The sequence below is a fragment of the Eucyclogobius newberryi genome, unplaced genomic scaffold (genome assembly GCF_026437365.1).
Source record: "Eucyclogobius newberryi isolate DKJ021-1_F unplaced genomic scaffold, fEucNew1.0.hap1 SCAF_13, whole genome shotgun sequence".
NCBI lineage: Eukaryota > Metazoa > Chordata > Actinopteri > Gobiiformes > Gobiidae > Eucyclogobius > Eucyclogobius newberryi.
This window is the reverse complement of record NW_027315757.1, coordinates 23,541,170-23,566,981: the sequence shown is the minus strand read 5'-3', so window position 1 is coordinate 23,566,981 and position 25,812 is coordinate 23,541,170. Positions and strand designations below refer to the sequence as shown.

General features: G+C 41.4%; 1 protein-coding gene across 2 annotated transcripts; it reads right to left on the bottom strand.

Moving 5' to 3' along the window:
- Positions 1–23,923, bottom strand: ezh1 (enhancer of zeste 1 polycomb repressive complex 2 subunit). Of its 2 annotated transcripts, XM_072442992.1 has the most exons (20): positions 23,691–23,921; positions 22,534–22,717; positions 22,115–22,240; positions 21,809–21,931; positions 21,551–21,668; positions 20,650–20,871; positions 18,335–18,437; positions 17,848–18,011; positions 17,679–17,770; positions 17,416–17,599; positions 16,662–16,846; positions 15,559–15,650; positions 15,456–15,484; positions 15,260–15,385; positions 12,259–12,437; positions 2,886–2,981; positions 2,673–2,754; positions 2,518–2,598; positions 2,359–2,443; positions 1–1,617 (listed from the first exon to the last, which is right to left on the bottom strand). In XM_072442992.1, exons 2-20 carry the CDS (start codon positions 22,711–22,713, stop codon positions 1,557–1,559), a joined length of 2,328 nt encoding a protein of 775 aa, XP_072299093.1. In that variant the 5' UTR covers positions 22,714–22,717; positions 23,691–23,921; the 3' UTR covers positions 1–1,556. The 2 variants fall into 2 exon arrangements, with proteins under 2 accessions (XP_072299093.1, XP_072299094.1); XM_072442993.1 differs by lacking the exon at positions 21,809–21,931 and having other exon boundaries at positions 23,691–23,923.
- Between the last annotated feature and the right edge of the window lie 1,889 nt (positions 23,924–25,812).

Sequence of the window (25,812 nt, the reverse complement as noted above, 5' to 3'; positions counted from 1 at the left end):
TTTAATGTATAAAGTTAGACTTTTATTTTGTAGGCATACACTGTATAGAACAGTAAACTCCATTAGCTCATTTCCATTTAAAGATCTCAGTTGTTTTTAAATAAAAAACATGACTTCAGTAACAGAGTATATGTATGGTATGTTACATTCACATCAGGGGAATTTATTTTTGGTCAAAAACAGATAGACTTGATTTGATATACTGTAAAAACCTCTTAAATCGGTCAATGTTGGTGATATCCACAATGTAACAGCCTTTTTCACGTGGATTTATTTTGGCACTTTAATTTGATAGGAAGACAACAGGTTAATTCTTTTGTTACTTGCCTCTGAGGCCTAAAACAATGTAAACATTTTAAGTGCTAGATACAATGTACCAATACAATAGGTTATAACTTTTGAAATCAAAACAGGAATGAGATCATTGACCAGGTTCAATCTAAAGGCTTTAAGTGACATACTACACAATATTACAGAGGATTCAGGAAGTACAAAACGAGTGAATTTAAGAGTTCATTTCGACAAAACATTACAAACTCATCTTCACGGACAGAAACAGGGAATAAAGTGTGACTATTTTTAATAAACTGATTATATTTGCATTTTCACTTATGTGCCTGAATGACTCCGATCAAAAAATAAAACAACTTTAATTTAATGTCTAAAAAGCATGGCTGGAGCGATTCCACATTCATCGTTTCATATAATCAATGTATTCAAAAGAGCAAATGAGGATTCTGGGACTAAAAAATCATCGGACCAGGAAGTAAAGTTATGTCGTTATCACACAATCCTCACAGGAAATGTTAAAAGTTAAGCTGGAATCCAAAAAAAAAGGGCATCTGGATGAAAAAGCGATCAATACGTAGGCTCACACTCTAACCCTCTGCACACTTTTGGCGCAAAATGAGTTTTGTTTTCAGCACAATGTCACTTCAAGTCTTTAGATTCTCACCTCTTGTTTTCTCCACTACGGTTACATTCAGTCAGTCGGTTCTTGTCTGTTTGCCTTTTCTTATTTTTTTGTCGATATATAGATGCACGTTCGCTTATTTTAGCATATACTGTAGACAGTGTTGGCGCTGCTGCAAAAGAAACTTTGACTTTGTTGCGTTCCACTTTAAGTTAACATCACATCAACGACCACAGAGCGCCGGAGAAAAAAGCCTTAGTAAATATTGGGAGGAGAGAGCACATGCATTGCTGTATTATTACTTGCACTGACATAAAACAGAAGCCAGTCTAAAATGATGTACGCGTCGTATTTTCTTTTTCGACAGATAAAAATAACATTGTATATTCTATAGTGCGATAAAACCATACAGATAGATATTATTTTCTAGCTTACATTGTTGGATAAGCTGGGTTACAGTACTGTAGCGTGGGGTTGTCACAAAATGGAGAGCTCCAATGAACAGGCACCTGCAATACACCAGGGAGGGATGCGGGCTATTTTTGGAAATGCAGCAGAGAGAGAAAAGGGGGTGTGTGGACCCCTGATGGCCATGTGTGGCACTGCAGCGGGCGGATGAAGAGTTATGGACAGGGACAGCAGGCTAAATCATCTCCAACTCACGCTCGATCCCGACGTATTTGAGGGCGTCCGCTTGACTATATCTGTGGGAGAGAAGACGCAGGGGAGACAGAATGGGTTTTATTATGTTTTAAAGGTGGTCGAGCAAATGAAATCACCATGTTATTCTGCTATTCACATTGGAGCAGAGGTACAGTGATGTTATTTGTCTGCTAATCTGAAGGCACTGTCAGCAAAATTACATTTGTGTCATGCAAAAAAAACACAGTTAAAATGTAAATCGCTGAGAAAAACTGTGATACAGATATTTAATTTTAGTTTCTTTGTTTTTGAACAGTTTTAACCGTATTGTTTATTGTGTTACAAATGCGGATTAAACAACCAGTCCCATCTTTTTCATGTCAATTATTTTATTGAGCTACTTATTGTTATTAATCATTGCTTTACGTTGCACTATATTTTCAAAGCAAATAACTAGTTTGTGAATTTGGTTCTCTGACAATGGCTCTACGCTTCGAGAAGAAATGCGACATAGTGCATCATCACCATCTCAATTGTGTATATTTTTTAAAGTCTATTTTTATTTTATTAGTAATTTTACATTTTCTGCATGCCCGATTGGATATATTTTGTTTGCTATTATCATTATTATCATTATTAATTGTTTTATGTTGTACCTTAATGACAAAGCAAGTTCCCAGTTTGTGAATTCTGTATATAATAAACCCTTTTTTGACTTCTGATTTCTGATTTAAACTGTGGTCCATGACAAAAATGTGGGAAAACCGAGAGGGAAACAAAGACTTCACATCTCTTGGGTTTACCTGTAGTCAAAGAAGAGCTCCTCTCCTTGCAGTATCGCTCGCTTGGCAAAGATTCCTATCCGGTGGTCGCCGTTCACCATCACCACTGACATGTAACAAAAACACATTCAGAAAATACATCACCGACAATAGTCCAACCAACAGTGACACCGTCGTTACCTTTTGCGTAGCAGTTGGGATTGACCGAATGGTTTGCGAAGCGTATTTTGTTGCCTTTGCGAGTGGCATCAACAACAAAGTCTGCTGAGAGACACAGAGAGATTAGGGGAGGTGTAAACGGCAGCGGCTGCTCCGGAGAGGAACAGAGCACTTGCCGTTGTTCAGGTTAAAAAGGAAACTGGACATGTATTTGTCATAGAGCCGCCCACGCCGGTCCGCCTCGTCCTGGGAGATGAGCTGCAGACAACAAACAGCTCAGTCAAAAAGAACGAATGATACAGTAGGGATAAGTACATGTTTATGAGCTCTCTACAATATAATAAAGATACAATGTACTAATACTAAATAAGCAATAGGTGCAGACGTACCTCTCCACAGTATTCAGAGATAAACTCATTTTTCTGAACAGATTCCTTGATGAAAGTGCCCCAACCGGCCACATCAGAAGGAGCCAAGAGCAGGTGCTGAAAGGAAAGTCATTTTAAGGGACATTTGATTAAAAAAATAAATAAAATACTGACATTATTTTCAAAAACATTTACAATTCTTGCCATGTAATGCTAGTTTAGCTGTGGGTTGGGACAATCTCTGTGGATGGAAAATGCGTAATATCTCAAGGGTTCTCACAAATTGTTTTAGTTGACATATCAAATTATTATTTCCATTGTGCATTGAGACTTTTAACCAAATAAGGGTTGACATATGGTGCCTGAAGGCGTTTAGAGAGAGAGAATATTTACAAATCCAGTGTGTTATTGATGAAAGTAAGGACTCGTTTATTATTTTTTGACATCTGGATTTAATAATGTCACAGTCCTTGTTATAAAAAGGTCTTTTCATATGTGTTTTCGAGTCTGTGTTACCCAGACAACAATTACGGTTATCAAAATACGATTTTTTTTTTTTTTTTAGAGTCGACAAGTCACAATTAATTAATTTGATTAATTGTTACAGCCCTACATATATATGTAGCAAAGCGTCAAAAAGGCAATGCTATTCTTGCTTTTTTTGTGGTCTTGCATTTTATCAAATTATTAATTAGGCCCGAGCGCCACAAGCTGGCGAGAGGCCTATTAATCTCGTAAGGCCGTGCGAAGCACGGCTGCAAAAGTGCGCACTCCTTCACTCACGCACGCCCCGTGCATACTAATTAGTAGTAGGAAAATGGAACATTACCGTTGTAAACGGGCGAAGCCCGTGCAAAAGTGCGCACTAAACGAGCACTTTACATTGAGATCCCCATATAAAGCACTCATTTGCCCTAAGTAGCTCACGAATACGTTCCCCATCTCTTGCATGTTCCGTGCATATAAGCATGTAATGCAAAAATTGAACATTATTACTGTATAGAGGGCCAAAAACACAAAGTGGGCGGAGCCCACTCAAAATTAACGAAAGTACCCGTCAGTGACCAGGGACCCACACCATGAGGTAGGAAAGCGCGAGCGCTTTCCGAAAATGTATAGTTTATGATATTTGGAAAATGGGAAACATTGTTTTCGCATCGGAATATTTAGGCCCGAGCCCCAGCAGGGCGGAGGGCCTATTGCTCCCGCAACGCTGCCTTTGGCAGCGTTGCAACTGTCTGACCAAACATGCGGGCGCAGCCCGCATGTTTGGTACCCCGTCGCCCCTGGCAAGTACAGTGAACTAGCCCATGCCGAAGGCATGGATCATGCATACTTACTCCTGCTATGACAGAAATAGTCAACAATTAGTGAATGGGCGTAGCCCATTCACTAATTGTTGACAACAGCAGCGCGAAGCGCTGCATTCCTCCAAAAACCCTCCTGGCATCGTCCCGTACGCGAGAATCCATGCCGCAGGCATGGGCCATGCTTGTATCTGCTCAAATTAATGGAAGTCTATGGGGAGTGGGCGGGGCATCCCGACGGAATAGGGAGTGACAAGCGCGTAAGCGCTCGTAATGATGATTCCACCCCATGGCGGCATCGGGAAGGCTTAGAGCTTTCAAACGATGTATAATTTGTTGTTATAGTGGAAACGGCTATATTGTTTTTGCTAAAAATATTATTAGGCCCGAGCCCCAGCAGGGGGAGGGCCTATTGCTCCCGCAACGCTGCCGAAGGCAGCGTTGCAACTGTCTGATCAAACATGCGGGCGCAGCCCGCATGTTTGGTACCCCGTCGCCCCTGGCAAGTACAGTGAACTAGCCCATGCCGAAGGCATGGATCATGCATACTTACTCCTGCTATGACAGAAATAGTCAACAATTAGTGAATGGGCGTAGCCCATTCACTAATTGTTGACAACAGCAGCGCGAAGCGCTGCATTCCTCCAAAAACCCTCCTGGCATCGTCCCGTATGCGAGAATCCATGCCGCAGGCATGGGCCATGCTTGTATCTGCTCAAATCAATGGAAGTCTATGGGGAGTGGGCGGGGCATCCCGACGGAATAGGGAGTGACGAGCGCGTAAGCGCTCGTAATGATAATTCCACCCCATGGCGGCATCGGGAAGGCTTAGAGCTTTCAAACGATGTATCATTTGTTGTTATAGTAAAAACGGCTATATTGTTTTTGCTAAAAATATTATTATTATTTTTCTTGTTCTTCTTCAGCGCTTTGATCTCTAATTTGACCCCCTGAACATGCTCAAAAACTCACCAAACTTTGCCCAAAATTCAGAATCGGTGAAAAATTTTATTTTTTCTGGGCCATTTTTTTTTTCGTTAAAAAATGGCGCGACAGCGCCACCGACAAAAGTCAAAATACATTGCGCCTATGGGAGACGCCCCGAGGTCAACTTTGGCGTAAAGCTACGAAATTCGGGACACGCATTCCTCTCGTGAGGATAAACAAAAAAAAACATTGTGGCCACGCCCCCAAACTTACCCTATGGCCGCCATCTTCCTTTGAAAATGAAAACAAGCTGAGTTAGCCATTTTGTTTACGTCAAACTTTGACGAACTCCTCCTAGGGCGTTTTGCCCACCGACTTCAAAATCGGCGTACGTCCTCTGGACAAGTGGGGCATCTAAAGTTATTCAATTTTTTGAGATACCTTTTACGGTCTGTGTGCGGCGCAGCCGCAAAGTTGGACAACTTATTTTGGAATATTGCAGGTCTAAAAATTGCTCCCATTTGATCAAAACCAGTCCGATTAGGACCAAATTTGAATCAGTTGTTAAACTTTCTAGTTTGGACCAGTTTAGGCTGACAAAATTGAAATGGCAGTGATAGCGCCCCCTACAGAGTGACCTTTAAATTAACATTGAAGGTCAAAAATTAGTTTTACCAAAATTGTCTAAACTTTACCCAAAATTCTATTTTGCCGTCCCGATCACAAAAGCCAATCACAAAAATGCCTAAATTTTTACGCCGTAGTCGTAGCGATGACAGAAACCTCCCATGTTATCCCTATGGGAAAACCACAAAATCTCTCAAATTACCACATTTTTATGTTTTACACTTTAACGAAGTCCTCCTAGTGCGTTTTGCCCACCAACCTCAAAATCGGTGTACGTCCTCTAGACAAGTGGTGTATCTAAAGTTATCCAAATTTTAAGGATAACTTTTACGGTCTTTGTGCGACGGAGCCGCAAACGTTTCCCAGAATTCTGACTATTTGGCCTTCAGAGTGGCCTATAAACAATAGAGTTTTTCCAAATGACATGATATTTTGAACAAAATTCTAATTTGCCATCCTGATCATAAAAGTATGAGAGCCAAAGTCATATTTTGTACGGCGTAACCGTAGCGTTGACAGAAACATCCCATGTTATCCTTATGGGAAAATCGTAGAATCGCTCAAATCACCACATTTTTACGCTTCACACTTTAATGAACTCCTCCTAGGGCGATTGACCGATCAAGTTCATATTTGGAGAATATCATCTACACAAGCGGGGCATCAAAACTTACCCATATTTTGATTCTAAGTGCTACGGTCTCTGTGTGGCGGACCCGCAAATATATGTCAGAAATCGGAAAACAGCGAAATCTCTAAAATCACCACATTTTTACGCTTCACACTTTAACGAACTCCTCCTAGGGCGATTGCCCGATCAAGCTCATATTTGGGGAAAATCATCTACACAAACGGGGCATCAAAAGTTATCCATATTTTGATTTTAAGTGGTACGGTCTCTGTGCCGTGGAGCTGCAAATATACTGTCACAAATGGGAAAAACGCCAAATCCTTGAAATGTTCACATTTACGCTTCACACTTTAACAAACTCCTCCGTGGGCAATAGCTCGATCAAGCTTTACTTTGGGAAAAATCATCTACACAAGCGGGGCATCAAAAGGTATCCATATTTTTATTCCAAGTGCTACGGTCTCTGTGCGGCGGCGCAGCAAATTTGACTGACACTTGTGTTCATTTGCACTGGATTGGCCATGTCCAATGTGTCGCCGTCTGTCAAGTTCTTTTTTTATTCAAGACACAATAAGGGCGCCATCTTTATCAAGTCAAAAGCGCAGAGTCGGAAGGCCGGCGGCCCGCGAGGGCCGTTGGATGCCGCTTGCGGCTTTAATTTTTCTTGTTCTTCTTCAGCGCTTTGATCTCTAATTTGACCCCCTGAACATGCTCAAAAACTCACCAAACTTTGCCCAAAATTCAGAATCGGTGAAAAATTTTATTTTTTCTGGGCCATTTTTTTTTTCGTTAAAAAATGGCGCGACAGCGCCACCGACAAAAGTCAAAATACATTGCGCCTATGGGAGACGCCCCGAGGTCAACTTTGGCGTAAAGCTACGAAATTCGGGACACGCATTCCTCTCGTGAGGATAAACAAAAAAAAACATTGTGGCCACGCCCCCAAACTTACCCTATGGCCGCCATCTTCCTTTGAAAATGAAAACAAGCTGAGTTAGCCATTTTGTTTACGTCAAACTTTGACAAACTCCTCCTAGGGCGTTTTGCCCACCGACTTCAAAATCGGCGTACGTCCTCTGGACAAGTGGGGCATCTAAAGTTATTCAATTTTTTGAGATACCTTTTACGGTCTGTGTGCGGCGCAGCCGCAAAGTTGGACAACTTATTTTGGAATATTGCAGGTCTAAAAATTGCTCCCATTTGATCAAAACCAGTCCGATTAGGACCAAATTTGAATCAGTTGTTAAACTTTCTAGTTTGGACCAGTTTAGGCTGACAAAATTGAAACGGCAGTGATAGCGCCCCCTACAGAGTGACCTTTAAATTAACATTGAAGGTCAAAAATTAGTTTTACCAAAATTGTCTAAACTTTACCCAAAATTCTATTTTGCCGTCCCGATCACAAAAGCCAATCACAAAAATGCCTAAATTTTTACGCCGTAGTCGTAGCGATGACAGAAACCTCCCATGTTATCCCTATGGGAAAACCACAAAATCTCTCAAATTACCACATTTTTATGTTTTACACTTTAACGAAGTCCTCCTAGTGCGTTTTGCCCACCAACCTCAAAATCGGTGTACGTCCTCTAGACAAGTGGTGTATCTAAAGTTATCCAAATTTTAAGGATAACTTTTACGGTCTTTGTGCGACGGAGCCGCAAACGTTTCCCAGAATTCTGACTATTTGGCCTTCAGAGTGGCCTATAAACAATAGAGTTTTTCCAAATGACATGATATTTTGAACAAAATTCTAATTTGCCATCCTGATCATAAAAGTATGAGAGCCAAAGTCATATTTTGTACGGCGTAACCGTAGCGTTGACAGAAACATCCCATGTTATCCTTATGGGAAAATCGTAGAATCGCTCAAATCACCACATTTTTACGCTTCACACTTTAATGAACTCCTCCTAGGGCGATTGTCCGATCAAGTTCATATTTGGAGAATATCATCTACACAAGCGGGGCATCAAAACTTACCCATATTTTGATTCTAAGTGCTACGGTCTCTGTGTGGCGGACCCGCAAATATATGTCAGAAATGGGAAAACAGCGAAATCTCTAAAATCACCACATTTTTACGCTTCACACTTTAATGAACTCCTCCTAGGGCGATTGCCCGATCAAGCTCATATTTGGGGAAAATCATCTACACAAACGGGGCATCAAAAGTTATCCATATTTTGATTTTAAGTGGTACGGTCTCTGTGCCGTGGAGCTGCAAATATACTGTCACAAATGGGAAAAACGCCAAATCCTTGAAATGTTCACATTTACGCTTCACACTTTAACAAACTCCTCCGTGGGCAATAGCTCGATCAAGCTTTACTTTGGGAAAAATCATCTACACAAGCGGGGCATCAAAAGGTATCCATATTTTTATTCCAAGTGCTACGGTCTCTGTGCGGCGGCGCAGCAAATTTGACTGACACTTGTGTTCATTTGCACTGGATTGGCCATGTCCAATGTGTCGCCGTCTGTCAAGTTCTTTTTTTATTCAAGACACAATAACGGCGCCATCTTTATCAAGTCAAAAGCGCAGAGTCGGAAGGCCGGCGGCCCGCGAGGGCCGTTGGATGCCGCTTGCGGCTTTAATTATTTTTATTTTTCTTGTTCTTCTGCTTTTTGATCTCTAATTTGACCCCCTGAACATGCTCAAAAACTCACCAAACTTTGCCCAAAATTCAGAATCGGCGAAAAATTTGATTTTTTCTGGGCCATTTTTTTTTTCGTAAAAAAATGGCGCGACAGCGCCACCGACAAAAGTCAAAATACATTGCGCCTATGGGAGACGCCCCGAGGTCAACTTTGGCGTAAAGCTACGAAATTCGGGACACGCATTCCTCTCGTGAGGACGAACAAAAAAAATCATTGTGGCCACGCCCCCAGACTTACCCTATGGCCGCCATCTTCCTTTGAAAATGAAAATACGCTGTGTTAGTCATTTTGTTCACGTCAAACTTTGACGAACTCCTCCTAGGGCGTTTTGCCCACCGACTTCAAAATCGGCGTACGTCCTCTGGACAAGTGGGGCATCTAAAGTTATTCAATTTTTTGAGATACCTTTTACGGTCTGTGTGCGGCGCAGCCGCAAAGTTGGACAACTTATTTTGGAATATTGCAGATCTAAAAATTGCTCCCATTTGATCAAAACCAGTCCGATTAGGACCAAATTTGAATCAGTTGTTAAACTTTCTAGTTTGGACCAGTTTAGGCTGACAAAATTGAAATGGCCGCGATAGCGCCCCCTACAGAGTGACCTTTAAATTAACATTGAAGGTCAAAAATTAGTTTTACCAAAATTGTCTAAACTTTACCCAAAATTCTATTTTGCCGTCCCGATCACAAAAGCCAATCACAAAAATGCCTAAATTTTTACGGCGTAGTCGTAGCGATGACAGAAACCTCCCATGTTATCCCTATGGGAAAACCGCAAAATCTCTCAAATTACCACATTTTTATGTTTTACACTTCAACGAACTCCTCCTAGTGCGTTTTGCCCACCAACCTCAAAATCGGTGTACGTCCTCTAGACAAGTGGTGCATCTAAAGTTATCCAAATTTTAAGGATAACTTTTACGGTCTCTGTGCGACGGAGCCGCAAACGTTTCCCAGAATTCTGACTATTTGGCCTTCAGAGTGGCCTATAAACAATAGAGTTTTTCCAAATGACATGACATTTTGCACTAAATTCTAATTTGCCATCCTGATCATACAAGTATGAGAGCCAAAGTCATATTTTGTACGGCGTAACCGTAGCGTTGACAGAAACATCCCATGTTATCCTTATGGGAAAATCGTAGAATCGCTCAAATCACCACATTTTTACACTTCACACTTTAACAAACTCCTCCTAGGGCGATTGTCCGATCAAGCTCATATTTGGGGAAAATCATCTACACAAGCGGGGCATCAAAACTTATCCATATTTTGATTCTAAGTGCTACGGTCTCTGTGTGGCGGACCCGCAAATATATGTCAGAAATGGGAAAACAGCGAAATCTCCAAAATGACCACATTTTCACGCTTCACACTTTCACCAACTCCTCCTAGGCCGATTGCCCGATCAAGCTCATATTTGGGGAAATCATCTACACAAATGGGGCATCAAAAGTTATCCATATTTTGATTTTAAGTGCTACGGTCTCTGTGCCGTGGAGCTGCAAATATACTGTCACAAATGGGAAAAACGCCAAATCCTTGAAATGTTCACATTTATGCTTCACACTTTAATGAACTCCTCTGTGGGCAATAGCTCGATCAAGCTCATATTTGGGAAAAATAATCTACACAAGCGGAGCATCAAAAGTTATCCATATTTTTATTCCAAGTGTCACGGTCTCTGTGCGCTGGAGCTGCACATTTGACCGACATTTGTGTTCATTTGCACTGGTTAAGCACAGCATTGTACATGTCCAATGTGTCGCTGTCTTAGTTCTTAGACAATTGCGTTAGCGCCATCTCTGTAAAATGCAGAGAGCAGAGTCGGAAGGCCGGCGGCCCGCGAGGGCCGTTGGATGCCGCTTGCGGCTTTAATATTCTTTCTTCTTCTTTTCGGGACCAACCCCCCTATTTTTCACCCAGTGAACATTGACGAAAAGTCACAAAAATTTGCACACCTCTAAAAATCGTGCCTCTCTACATTCTGGCTATTTCCCTTTTCTAAAATAAAAAAAATTGGCGCGTCAGCGCCCCCAAATGTACCAAAAATGCATTGAGAGATGGGAACTGACCCAAAAAAAATGTGATCGTAGAATCATGAAATTTGGCGCATAGGTCGATGGTGACAAGAGAAGTAAAAAATATTATTACGGCAACGCCGTCCGCCCAACCAAATGTCGGCCATATTGCTTCAAAAATGGCTAAACATGACTTCGGAGTTTTTCCAAACGTCGTACTTTTACGAACTCCTCCCAGGGCGTTGGCCCTAAAAAGCTGAAATTTGGTGAAAATGCTACTGAGGAGTGGGACATCAAAAGTTATCCAAATTACATTGATACCTGTCACGGTCTCTGTGCGGCGAAGCCGCAAACTGTAGCAAGAATTTCAGAAATCTCCCAAATTTAACATTTCTGCCGTTTGCGCAGATGAAGTCCGAATTGCGTCAAATTAGAATCAGTTGTTAAACTCTTTGCCCTAAACCTACTTGAAGTGAAATAAATTTATTTGGAGCCACAGCGCCCCCTACAGATTTTATATGGAGGTTAAATATTTAGTTTTGCGAAATTATATGAAATTTGACACACAACTCAATTTTGGCATCATCATCAAAAAAGTCAATGAGATCCATGTCATAATTGTTATGGCGTTGCCGTAACGATGACCGAAACCTTACATGTTATTCCAATGGGGAAATCGCCAGAACATGTTTACACTTTAGACTTTCACAAACTCCTCTTAGGGCGTCAGCCCTATTAACCTGAAATTTGGTGAGACTCATCTTCAGGGGTGGACCATCAAAAGTTATCCACATTTTTATTCAAAGAGTCACGGTGTCTGTGCGGCAAAGCCGCACATTTTGCCAAGAATTCAAAATAAAATTGCTTTTTGATGGTAAAACAAAGGGGAGAACGCCTACAGATTCAGCAGTAGGCGTAATAAAAGGACAATTGGGGCGCGTTAGCGCCCCCTCCTCTTGCGGCGTGGCGGCGGCGTAGCGAGGGCCGATCATTGCCGCTTGCGGCTATATTTTCATTTTATTTTGCAATTGTATGGTTTTGTTTTTATTTTACTAGGAGTTTTTTTTTTATTTAATAGTTTCTCTGTCTATGTGCAGAACTTTGGAAACTGTAATAAAATGTGCTATATGAAAAAAAAGATTGATTTTGATGAATGGGAAAAAGATATAAAGGTCAATGAATAATAAGTGGATTTAAACTGTTATGTCAGTCCTCCTCTGCACCTTCTTGAGGCCTCTCTGGATGGAGCAGTTCTTGCAGGACACCACTTGGCTGTTCCAGTGGTCGGCCGCTCCACACGTCATGCACAGATCTGGGTCACACTCCCTCACGGCCAAGTAACACGGACACTGCTTTGTGTTGCACTGCGTCTTACACCTGCAGCCCGGGAAACGGTTCTGACCTGCAAACAAGAGTGTGCTTTTCAAATTAGGACACAAAAGCGAGAGAGGCACTGCAAGAACGAGATATAGACAGAAGTCACTCAGATCCAGAATATAAATCTTGATTCAACTAATCTTGATTTAGTTTGGAATACTCAGTTTTGGTATTTCTGATTGAATGCACAATATGTTCTGTATTATCTGTCCAGAAGTGTTGGACTGGGCGATATGGCAAAAAAAGAAAAAAAGAAAAAATGAAAATAAGCATAAGAATAAAAAAAATTAAATAACAAACAACAAATGGCTTTCAACTATTTTCTGGAATATAAAGAAGACCAATTTTAACCCATGCCTTAACACAAATATAATGCACTTAATTTAAAAAAAAGGACAGACTGGACCAAACCAAAGCTGATCACAAATTATTTAAAATTATTGGATATCTCTTCAATTAAAATGTGATTAAGTACACAGTCCTACCAAGGAGTAATATTTATACTTCTTCATTTAAATACAAATATGTAAAGATAGAATATCAAACTAAACAAATCTAAGTAAAAACCTTCTTTACTTTTCTGCATTCAGCCATTCTAAGTCATGTTGATTTAATAGCTTTTTGTTTGCTTTTTAGGCTATAATATGTCCTACTCAACAGATGAGCTTAATAAATACATCATTCCTAACACAGATGCAACCCAGACTCTTGAATAATGCAACAGAGCGCTCCGCCGAGGCCCTCTGGTGGTAAAAATCTCCTCTGCTCGCTGTAACGTTACACCATGTAGATGAATGGGAGGATCAAAAAGAATAAGTGTAAGTCTTCCCAGCAGCTGAAGCGGCACATCAGTTAAACGTCTCATTCAGAGCCCGTGTGTGTGCGTGTGCGGTTCTTTCTGAGCGTGTTTGGCTACAGCTGTCTGACTCATCACAGCTCAGAGGACGATGTTGTATATCAGCCCCGCAGTCTGTCACTTCCCTTTGATTTCTCTCCAGATCGCAGCGGAGAGCAGATGTGCAGCCGGCGATGCTTCCTGGCTGGCGCGGCTCGCGGCGTGTACGGGAACAGGCAGGTTTGTGGAGGAGGGCAGGTCCGAAACTAATCATCCACAACCGTCTTTATAAAGCGTAAGTAAATGTTGAGTTATCCCTCTGTAATGCGTGTGAGTCACGACGAGCAAGTAGGAAGGCACGTTCAGCTCCGCGGTCCAATCAGAGTAATGCATTCTGAGTACTTAGAATACTTTCACATTGTAGTTTCATTATAGTATTGTGTGAAATTGTAATATAAGATAAAAAACAGCTTTTTGTTTGTTATGCATTTACTTTTTTCTGTTCTAATTCCACACAGTTTGAAGTTTTCACAAAGTCTGAATACCACCAAATGAAAGAGTACCGGTAACTGTGCCGGAATACAGTTAGCCAAAAATCTGCATTCTGAGTATGTTTTTTTTTGTAAATTATTTTAGGGACTATTCAACACTGTGCACAATGTATCGTTCAAGTATTGATATCACAGTATTAGTTGACGCAATTATCGATATTGCCACAAACAAACAATAAAACCAAAGTCTTCAATCTGTCCGAAATGTGCTGTTAAAAATAATTCAATATTCAATCTAAATCAGCTCTGATTTAGTCTTGATTTTATGCATCAATGAATAAAGTTTGCAATTGTAGTTTGAGAACCACATTGGAAAAAAATGCAAAAAGACACCTCCATAAACAAAGGACATACAGTAACAAAACACTACATTACAACAACAAAAATGATTGTGTCACAAAACCTATATTCAAATATCGCACAATAATATCAATATCGCAGTACTTAACCTCCATATCGCATATCGCAATCATTTCCAACATCGTGCAGAACTACATCCAACACTAAAATGGGGGATTATTCCACACTCGTGCTTAAGTGTACTGACATTTTGTCCTTGGGCAATACACTTCACCTGGCCTATGCTTGAACGTGATGTGGGAGTGATTTGTGATGGTCGGTGGGGCTGAGGACGCCAGTTTGCCCCAGGGCAGCTTCTGAATGTGACCAATGACAGTAAAGTGTGTACGCTCAGAAAAAGCCAATTATTCCATTTACCTAAAGCTACTGCAAAGCAAGACAAATGTGACCTTGGCTTTCAGAACAGGGTGTCAAAATGTGCTGCCGTATGTTGGACACCTTCAGATTTATTTGTGCCAGAGGTCGAAAATAATCCAAAAACCTCCCTCCGCCTTGTGGCTTCTGAGGGAATGACAGCTCCGGGTCGTTTGTGCTGCAGCAACACACCCTCCGCACTGAGCTGGAGGACACTCTCTCCCATGTCTCTAGAAATACAGCAGAACCATTTTACATTCTGCCTCTGCTCTGCTCTGCGCTGAGAAACAGACAGGCTGTGGTGGCTCGCAATCCTTACATTACTGCAAACTTTTTTCAAGAAATAGTACTTGTTTGTACACACTGTACTTTTTGCTTGTACTTTTGTACTTGAGTAATACTATTCTGAAGTAACAGTAGTCTTATTTGAGTAAAAACATCTATAAGCACCAGAGACTATATTTTAAATGATTAAAATATCTGTATTTACTCTTAACTTTATACCATGTTAAAAATAAATGCAATTTTTCAGATTTTTTAGGTATAAAAATGTCCAGCTTCTCTGATTACCAGGGCAATTCACCAATTACTTTTTTACTCTTACTTGATTATGAATACATCTACTTAAAATGAATAAATATTTTTCTGAAGTAATATAACTCGAATTTAAGTACAATTTAGCTACTCTAACCACATATCTAACTTACAAAATGGTTTGTGTTAAAGCACCAGTGAAGAAACACTCACACGTGGTCTCACACTGGCAGAACTTCTCGCAGAAATTCTGTGTCATGACGCAGGGGCAGGAGCTGTCACACGGGTGGTCCGGGTGGTCACATGGCTGGTAGTTGTACACCTGATTGGACGAGCTATCTGGACCAGCAGAGGACAAAGTATCAGAACAGCCCAGTGAGGGAGCTAACGGAGCCGGCGAGGGGAGTACCTTTCTTTAGCTGAATCTTTGCCCATAACCTGCAGCAAGAGCAAAAGGGTTAGAGTCAGTTTGAGGAGAGACATGTTCAGAGCAGACAAATGTTTTATTTTACCTGTGCTTTCGTTTCTTTTTTTGTGGCAAGATGTCGCCTTCTTCCAATGGGACTCTAAGGATCAGGACTTCCTTTGCAGCAAAATCATACACCTAAAAAGCATAATTTAAGTTCGAATGACCTCAATCTGGTTCACTTATTTTTTTTGCAAGCATAAAATTATGTATGTTGTGATAAACGTTCACACCACAAAACTTCCACTTTCTTTCTGTCTTCTGAAAAATCCTGAATGCCTAAACACACAAGCACATTGGGCTTCCAAAACACAGTGTTGGTCTGCTCCCTGAGACACAGGCATGCATAATGATAGAGCGTCTCACCACATTTCACTGCTAAAACACAAACTGGACATTCTCAGAAAATGAGCTATGTGTAAACAGCCTCTGTGTGAAGGCCTCTCAGCCCAGAAGACCTGGTTGTTGAAAATGAAACAATGATTAGAAAACAGGAGGGCCAGTCTCCATCTGGTAAACATCTATGTTTATTGTGCTACATACCATTCTGTGTGAATTTCATCCAATTACCCACATCAGCAAACCACAGGAAATGTGTAATACTCCACCAAATGATGAAAGTATGTCTCTGTTTCTGAGCTAACAACACATTTGTGGTTTACTCACATGACATCAGTTAAACCATAACTTAAAGCTGGAGTCCCGCTTTTCATGATATTCTCAAGTCTAACATGCTTTCTGAACCACTTTGGCACGTCACAGATATTTCCAGGCCGACATTTTTGAACCACAAGCACAAGTTTGACAGACAGGGCAGAACAGCTCCCATAACATAACATAACATAACATAGCAACGTAGCAGACTCATTCTTTTAAGTTAAACAATAAAATGTGTTTTGAACAAATGTAGACATTGCAAAGTTGTCTGTTTTAGTCAAGTGCTGCTTTTACAAAAAAAATAAAAATAAAAAAATGTATAGATACCCGAGCTTACTAACCTAATTGCAGTGTTTGGCTGACATCTCCTAACTCATTTGTGTCTTCAGTATTTGTTGCCTCGAATGTTATAAGAGCAAGACTGAAATGTGTGACAATATGCTAACGTGTTTGTGAGAGCTGACAGCTGAGCTGAGAGTCAAGTGTGAACACCTCTTTGCAGTTCTTGGTGCCGATGAGACGTGCAATGGAGCAGAAGTTGTTGAAGTATGTGCCATGAAGGACTCTGAAGAGAGACTCCTCTGCTCCGCTCCACTCCACCACACAGCAGCCCTGAGGCTCAGCGTCCTCCTCTCCCGCTCGCAGTTTAGTGGGCGTCTGGCACCGAGAATTCGCCTCTGTTTAAGACATACAGCAAAATCCTTTCATGTCTTTAGAATCATGCAGAAACACTTTTAAAAGATGGCTACACTTTAGTTGTAGGCTCAGCAGACACAAGAGCAAATCTGTTTTTGTATTTCAGGATTGATGCTTGAACACAGCAGCAGCAGACGGCCTAATGTTGCTTGGCAACAAGCCTAAAGCATGGAGCACATGCTCCTCCTCTAAGTGTTTTATTAATCTATTCAACAATCTGTTTTCTCACATTATCTCGACACGTGCCTGGAGTCCGCTGAGTCACTGGCAGAGTGTGGGCTTTATGAAGCCGACAGACCTGCAAAGCACTAATGACACGGCACAAAAACAGCTTCAGGGAAGAAGGTCCCCTCCTGCTGTTGTTTTTACTGGCAAACATTCACTGATTGTGGGACAAGATGCACTAAAGGACAGAGAAGCAGGGTAAGAGTGGAAAGAAAGGGCAGATACAGGGCCGATGTATAAGAGGTGAATATGGCAAATGACATGATTTGAATGTATCCTTCAAAAGGATGATGTGAGCAGTGCATGTTTAAAAGAGAAGCTCTACCAGAGGACGAGGTGGTTTCATGGTCACTGTCGCCCTCTTTGCCCTCTTTGCCCTCTTTGCCCTCTTTGCTCTCCTCGCTGGACGGCCCGGGGCAGCTGGGGCCAGTGGAACGTGCTGCCTTCTTCCTCTTCCGGGTCCTTTGGGACCTCAACATGTTCTGCTCCACAATCTCTTTTGCCTCTTTCTTCAAATGAAAACAGAAAGTCAACTTTTAATAGGAAACATGTAGCATATATAACACAAATACTGACACAGCAAATTACCTGTAGCAAGAAGCAGTTGTCACCACACGGCTCAGTCTCCATGCGGATTTCTTTGCTCTTTCTCTTGTAAACGTTTGGTGAGGCATGAAAAGCTTTAAGATATTTGTCAATTACTTTACTTTTACAAACCAACACTGAATTCATTAGACTTGAACGAACATTCCCTTACGATGGAGGAAACAGTCGTATTTGAAGCAGCGTCTGCAGAAGAGGGTGTGAAAGGAGTGCAAGGACTGCTCTCTCTGCACTGACTTGGCGAAGGGTCCGTCCAGGTTTGGAGTGCAGAGCGGGGGCAGCGTCACTGGTTTAGTTGGATCCAATAAGTCCCTATACCTGGTTCAAGAAAGGGTGAATACAATATCAGAGGGAAAAGTATTCACATCCTTTACAAAATGTCTCTACTTGGCACACAAGATTTGAAGACTAAATGCTCATTTTCAGCCAAATATATACAGTATGTCCAAAACGATGGCATTAATCGATTGTCTTGGGTCATAGTTTTATACTTTTGTTTGTACAACGTAGGTCTAAAAATAAAATGCCTCTTTTAGTCACTGTTACCAACGTGAAAAGAGAAAGTAAAGAGCCTTCATATAGCTCTCATGGGTGAGCGTCTCCATGGTGAGACTCCAAGCAACGGGCGACTTTGTTCTTACTTTTCCTTGAGCTCTTCGGTGCTTCCCTTGTACGGAAACATCGACGCAATGGCTGTAAATATCTTATCGTTGGGAATGGTCTTGCAGGTGGACAGGTCTCTTGCTGTAAAAGAAAGGATGATAAAATACATATCAATCAAAATATCAAATATTTCTATCGCTGATATATTACTTTGGCAAGGCACTACATTTTTCAGCTTCTATTTGAGTGACATTTCAATTAAAATAGAATCATAGGATAAAATAATACTAGAATATGCAACTTATTTTGCAACGTTTTCTGATTATTTTTTGTAATTTTATAATGAAGTGGGACATCTTTCACCGGACAATTTATTGGCAGTAGCAGTAAGTAACAAAGTAAAATAACTGTACAGTTTTTAGGTATTTGTACTTTACTCAAGTAAGTTTTACAGTTTAAAAAAAATACTTTTTTACATTTACTTTTCTTTATTTGAGAGAAAGTATATTTCCACTACATTTTTGGACAGTAAAAAGTACTTTGAGTATAAGTTTGAAAGGTTATTTTTAGCATGTTCCTTTTTTACTTTCTAACTAAAGGACTTACGTTTAGGCATAAAGCAGACAAAAATATATAAACAAAAACAACTATTAAGAATTAAAAAAATAAAATGAAATCAGTGAAATAAGTCATTATATTAATAAGTTATATCATTTATCCTGCTTTTTTTTATTTTATTTTATTGGCTCGAGCCTCCCATGGAACATGGAATGCGACGAGACATTGTTCTTGCCATGGTTTCTTATTATAGTTTTTCATAGTCAAATTTTGCCACAACTCGGGCATTTTTGACCCCCTAACATTGATGAATGTCACACATGAGGTCATAAGTCACATGGGGGCATAGACGCGATCGGCTCGACCCGAACTCCAATAAAATGGAGGTTGTGAGAACGCCCGTTGCAACAGTGCCGACTAGTTCAAAAAAGAAAAAACATGAAACGCTTAATCTTTGGCCTAGGCTCATGAGACTTGGGACAGTGATAGAGCTACCTTTGACCTCTGACCTTTGAGGAGTAAAACGCACCTGGCAGCATCGCTCTATGATAAACAGGAAGTCAGCCATGTCGAATCAAAATGGCACCGCCACGTTTGACTTTTTTTTTTTTAAATCGTACTTGTCCTAGGTTTTTTGTCCGATCGAGCTCAAAACAACACCTTTTGCATCTTAAAACATTGAAATTTAATAAATATCCAAAAGAATGTTGATATTCTTTACGGTCTCCGCGTAACACGCCCTCAAAAAAGGCTTAATTTTCAGTGTTTTCAAGGACAAGTCACACCTATTGGAAATGATCTGCGGAGCTCATATTTCACTCACTAATGCGTTTTTATGATCGGATTGGAAATAAATACCCATGTAACAAATTTACTCTATAGCGCCCCCTACCCATTGTGTGAAAAACTCAACATTGTCTGATTTGTTTGAAACTCATGGTTTATATTCTCCTCGAGACGCCATGAAAAAAGTGCATTGCAGATATTGTGTATTTTCACATTGGCCAGCAGAGGCGCAATGAATGCCTTCACTTCCTCTTCCTCTTTTATTTTGATGGGACATTTCCTCTCGCGCCGCATTAGAATTATTATTCTTTAGACTTTATTCTTTAGGCTTTATTCTTTAGACTTAATTTTTTTGACTTCATTCTTTAGACTTTATTCTTTCTGCCACAACTCGAGAGGGAGAGGGAGAGAGGGAGAGAGAGAGAAAGAGAGGGGGAGGGAGGGAGATTGTAGGATTTTTGACACGTTTCCACTCACGCGGGGAGGCGGTCGCGCGGAAAGGCGGTCGCGCGGGGAGGCGAGAGCCATCATCGCCACTGCCGCGGCTTTAATTTAAATTCCCCCCCCCTCTTCTGGTGTAATAAGTGTTTTTGTTGTTGTTGTTGTTGTTGTTGTTGTTGTTTTATGGCGGTTGGCATCCAAGTGTTGCATTACCGCCAGACTTTATTCCTCAGACTTTGTCGTAGTCCTCAGACTCTGTCGTAGTCCGTAAAAGTACTCCTTCCATTGCTTTGGTGTTACAAAGCCCATTTTGAGTTTGTGTATGTCTTATGTTCTGATGAAAAATAAAATAGTAAAAAAAAAAAAAAACAGTTCTTTATCACGATCACTAAGTTTGACACTGAAATAGTTCTCAAAGTCTACGTGAAATGTAGAATTTTTGTCTGATACTTTTTTATTTCCTTGAGTCGTTTTTGCTCCTGTATCTGTACTTTAACTGAAGTAACTGATATGACAGCCTCTTCCAACACTATTTTGTCTGATCATTTGCGCTCCATGTGAGCCTCACCCTCTGTGGTGCTTTTCCTCTTCCTCCTGCTGAATGGCACAACGGCAGGTTTGCTGTCGTCCGGCGTCTCCACTGCGGAGCTGCTCCTCAGAATCCTCTCGTCGTCCTTCTTCACAGCCGTCTCAGGTGCAGCCGCCTCTTCTTCATCTTCCTCTTGGTCAGGATATTGGCTCAAGGCCTCTACCAGCTCCTTAAAGACCTGATCGCTGATAAATCCACCCTCTAAAACAACAGAAAACAATTCACAATAACTTTCATACAGCGCAAACCCCGGCAGATGGAATAAGAAGGTGTGAATGGTTCAACTGGAGATACAGATAAATAATTTTCATCGTAGGTAAGGCCTGTACGTTAAACTTTGCATAAAAAGTGTTTTCAATTCACAAATGTGGTTTAGTGCGATACAAATGTGAAGTAATTTCTTTTTTATCCAATCAACTGCTGATTTACTGCTAATCTAGTCTTTAGAATATAGTTTTTATAGTTCTAATTTGAAAATGTTTAAATCGTATCAGTTTTTGCAATTGAAAGACATAGCAAATAATCTTAGTGCAGAACAAAATCTGAAAAAGCCAGATGTAGAAGGAGAAATTGCAGTTATATAAAAGACCTTAAAATATGTATTGTGTGTATTCTTTCTCTGCAATTAAAGTACAGTAAGATTTTATATATTTGTTGTTTAATACGATAAGATTTGTGCTGTAAAGTAGCCTCTACAGATAAATATTTGTCTATTCTGTTGTTTATTAAAGGTTTTACTGGGATGACATTTCTTTAAATATTATCGTTTATTGCCACATTTTCCTGTAGCAATACATCGTGCTTCAAAATGTGTTATTGTGACAGGCCGGGTGATGTTTGCTGCCACATCTGATAAATAACAACGACACGACAGGTTCACCTCTATCGCCATGGACACCGTCATAATTGTCAATGAGCTCCTCCAAAAAGGCCTCGTCTTGCTCCAGGACTTCATCGCCCATGTACGGGATGTTATGAAGGAACGTTTCATCCTCCACCTTTATCCAAAAAACATGAATCCAGACGTGAAGTTAGACAGCGCGCATCTTTAGGCAAGTACAATATAGTGACTGCTCTGTTCTCGACTACGCTGGAACCACACTAAAACTAAGAGCTGAGCCAAAAGACTGGACAGTACCATGAAGTTGTGCTGCAGAGGTGACCAGGAGTACATGAAGGGGATGGCGGCCACAGTGGAGAGTGATCTCAAATGAACCGACTGAGACTTGAAGGACGGGAAGCCAAACTCCACAGTGCACATCTGGAATGCAGTTATAACGCTAGGCCTCATTTGTGAATATTCGTGTTGTCTTTTAGCGAGACTTCCAAGACCGTGACTAGAATATGTGTTTGATAATTAGAGTGTATGTAGCACTCTCTTGCTTCATTTTCACATTATCAATACATACGATGACATGCATGGTTTAAAAGCAGTTTACTGTACCTTCTTGCTGGGCAGAGCTCCAATGGACGTTGACACGGGAATGGGTTGAATTTGGAGCTTAGTCCAGTCTGTATTTAAAACGTTGGTCCGCTCCTCAATCTTTTGTCTGTTTGCCATGAACAGGTTCTGGACAAAAACAAGAAATTAATACAGTCGGCAAATAAAAATAACAATACTGTGACACTGTGTGTTTCACTGTGACGCATGACAAGCCAAAGTGTTATACTGTATCACAAAACATGCAGCCGACCAGCAGAAGAAAGAAAAAAATACTTTTATATATACTATATGATACTTTTATTTACTCAATACTTTACTGCGGTGGTAAGCATTTTCTGTTACGTGAAGTGTCTTGCCCAAGGACATAATGACAGAATTCACTGACCTGTTTTGGCTGTAAAGAATAATTATGTCCTCACCTTGACCTGCTCGGTTTTCCTAAGGCGTTTAAGTTGGCGTAGGCGCATGTATTCAGACTTGACTCTGCGTCTCCACTCCAGCAGGCTGCGGGACAGGGCACAGGGAGGGGCCGGGGCCCGTGGTGTGGAGGGGACAGTGCCAGTGCCAGTAGGTGGAGCAGCTGTGGGCATTTCCTCCATGGCTCTGCAGTAAAAACAAGAGGAGATAAAGTTACAATAGTGTGATGTGAAGAAATACAAGTATGTATTCAGGAAATGAGGAGAAGCTGGATTCTTTTAGCCAAAAGAACAAACATTCTGGAGCTGCCAAGTAATAGAGCGGTCGTGATCAGAGGGGCCGATGGCCCACATTGGCACCCTCACATCTGTCTGTCTACCTCAGGGCAGCTGTGGCTACAAAAGTAGCTTACCACCACTAAATATGGAGTAAATGAATAACACAATGTTAAGCTTTGGCATTATTACAATGCATGATAAGACATTTGCATTGGCACGCTCTGCCATGTACATAACAATCTAAAGTTCAATCAAATTCAAAATTGGTTACAGGTGAATTCCAAAGGAATTTCATTTTCTATTTTCCCCAGTATTAATAATACATAAACTGTAGTATTTAAATCAGCCAAACGCAGCCAAACTGACGTAGCCAACTCAGATGAAACTTCCCCATTCATCTTCCCTTTAATGTCCTTTGCAAAGCGCCCCCTGGTGGTGGCAAAACAAAACTGACAGCTGATGTGTAAACGCAGCCCACACGCCTTTAAACGCACCAATGGGACCCAGTTTGTGGCCATCGCTTCGCGCTGCTCAGGCACAAGCTTGTAGTAAACAAGCTGTTACATAATTGAAGGTACATGTGTTCATTTGACGCCTCGCGGCTCCGCGGCTCTGGAGTGGGCGTGCCGCTCACAAAACCAATATGAAGCTACATGAAAAGTGCGTAGTAACCCACCGTGCCCCTATTTCATAATCACTCTAATGGAGTTCAAATACAGCAGGCCAATGGCAACGGCCGATGTGTAAAAATGTACATTTAATCCAAAAGCAGCACGTTTGTACGCGCTGTCCGCGCTGCAAGTTGTGCACGTTTAAAGCCCCGAAGTGCGTTGAAACTACGCTCTGCCCATCTGCACAACAGTGTCGCAGTTATGAAATACCTTCAAATGCACGTCTTTATTCCTTCTCTGCGCACCACGATCGGATCCGCTCTCGTCGGCAAAGCAGCAGAAGCGCTGGTTTACTACGGCTCTGACGCAGATCTCACGTCCACGAGGCGAGGGAAGCTCTCCACGATCCCAGCCCTCTCCGCGGTCATGGTGCCGCCGCTGGACGCGCGGGGCTGTTGTGGGAGATTTAGGAGGAAAAAGCTACGCACTTTAGCCGCGGCAGAGCTAACGCGAGGGCGACGTCTGTATTTGGATTCCCAGCGACACGTCCAACGCAATTAACGACTGTTCTGCAGCGTCCGGGGCGAGCAGAGGGACGCGTGAAGCACGAGCGGCGCACGTCGTTTATTCGCGGTGCACACACAGGAACTGATGTAACTGTCCCTATAGTGCCAGAGCAGAAGGAACCAAGGAGGAGAGCGAGCGAGGGGTCATTGTGCTGCGTGCGATACCAACAAACACACCATCCTAATGTAAAGCCAGACACATCTATATCATGCGACCCACGTGTAAAGACACTGCGCATTGCACATGTATTACTATGGATTCAAAATGTTGTACCTACATTTGATGGTCGACTTTGCTTCACCAGCGCTGTCTTGGAAAATAAGGCAGGTCTAAAGATGTGGAACAAAACAATGTTACGTAACAGATGTGCTGTGGGATCCTAAACATTCCTATGGACCTCACCAGTGATCAGTTGTAGCTGCAGCTCCTTCCACCAGAGGGCGTCACTCACTTGGTCTTTATATAAAAGTGCCTCTGCCCAATGAACTTGAACTGAGAGCAGTCAAACCGATCTTTATTTAAATGGGCAATTGGGGTAGATTACAGTTACATGAACACATTGCACAGATACAGGCCTACATTGTAGCTGATATTAGCCTTTGTTGTAAAAAGCATTGCAGTGCCATTGCAGATGACCCGAAAAGGTATCACAGATAATACAGGTATTGTACACTGATTTATTATAGGTCTCATAAGAAAAATGAATCAGAATCAGGAACTGCATGAACATGTTTCCTCTTGTCTGGCCTGTCAATGATGAAGAATATTGTATTACATCAAATAGTCTTTATGTTTTTGTCTCGTATCAAGGAGGGCACTGCTGTAAAGCGTGTGCTATAACATGTTACCGAACATGCTACTTCAGGGAGGACACCAAAGGCTCACTCATTTGTAACTAATTGGGGAAATTAAAATAAATGTTGACTTTGGTTTGATGATGTCCATTTAAAGTGATCAAAAGCTTCACTGGACTAATTTGGCAAAGGCACTTCAAACTAATGTGAGTATGATTATAATGAATTTACATTTTTAACACATTTATATGTTTGCTAGTCATGCTGCATCATGCTGCTTCTCTTTTGTGTACAGCTGTTCATAGTGAACTGAACACATGTTATAGAGAATAATAACCCTCAAGTATTATAAACAAAAACTCTTTGTCCTGAAAACAGCTTCAAAGTTTGCATTTAGTGAATATCAATGCCAGATATGTCTAAGTTACTATTCATTTGAAATGCAGCCCAAAGTTCATCTACAGCAGCTTGGTCTGAAGGGAAAGGAACAACATCTACACATTCTGCCTTCACAATGACGGAAAGAGTTGCAGCGTTCCCTTTTTTTCCATCTCTCTCTGACGTGGGAGGCGGAGATCCCAGTTCCTCTTTACACCACCGAAGCTGCGCGTGACGTCAGAGCAAGAGGTGGAGGCGTTTGTCATCTTCAGCGGTGGCGTAAGAGAAAAAAAACATGTGGCTCTACTTACATTTCCCAAAAAAACAGTGGATGTGTTGAAGGTGTGCGCAGCAGTGAACGGGCCGCTGTGGCGGGATTGGACCCAGTGAGATGACCTTTAGTGACCCTTTACAGCTGGAAGATAATGATTCATGAATTTGCTCCTTTTGCCATTGCAAGCATCACAATCATCTGGTTTTGGTTCCGGTTTTTCAGCTCCAGTGCATGAGATATGACAGTCACCAAACCACGACAGTCACCAAACCACGAGAGTCACCAAACCACGAGAGTCACCAAACCACGAGAGTCACCAAACTACGACAGTCACCAAACCACGAGAGTCACCAAACCACGAGAGTCACCAAACCACGAG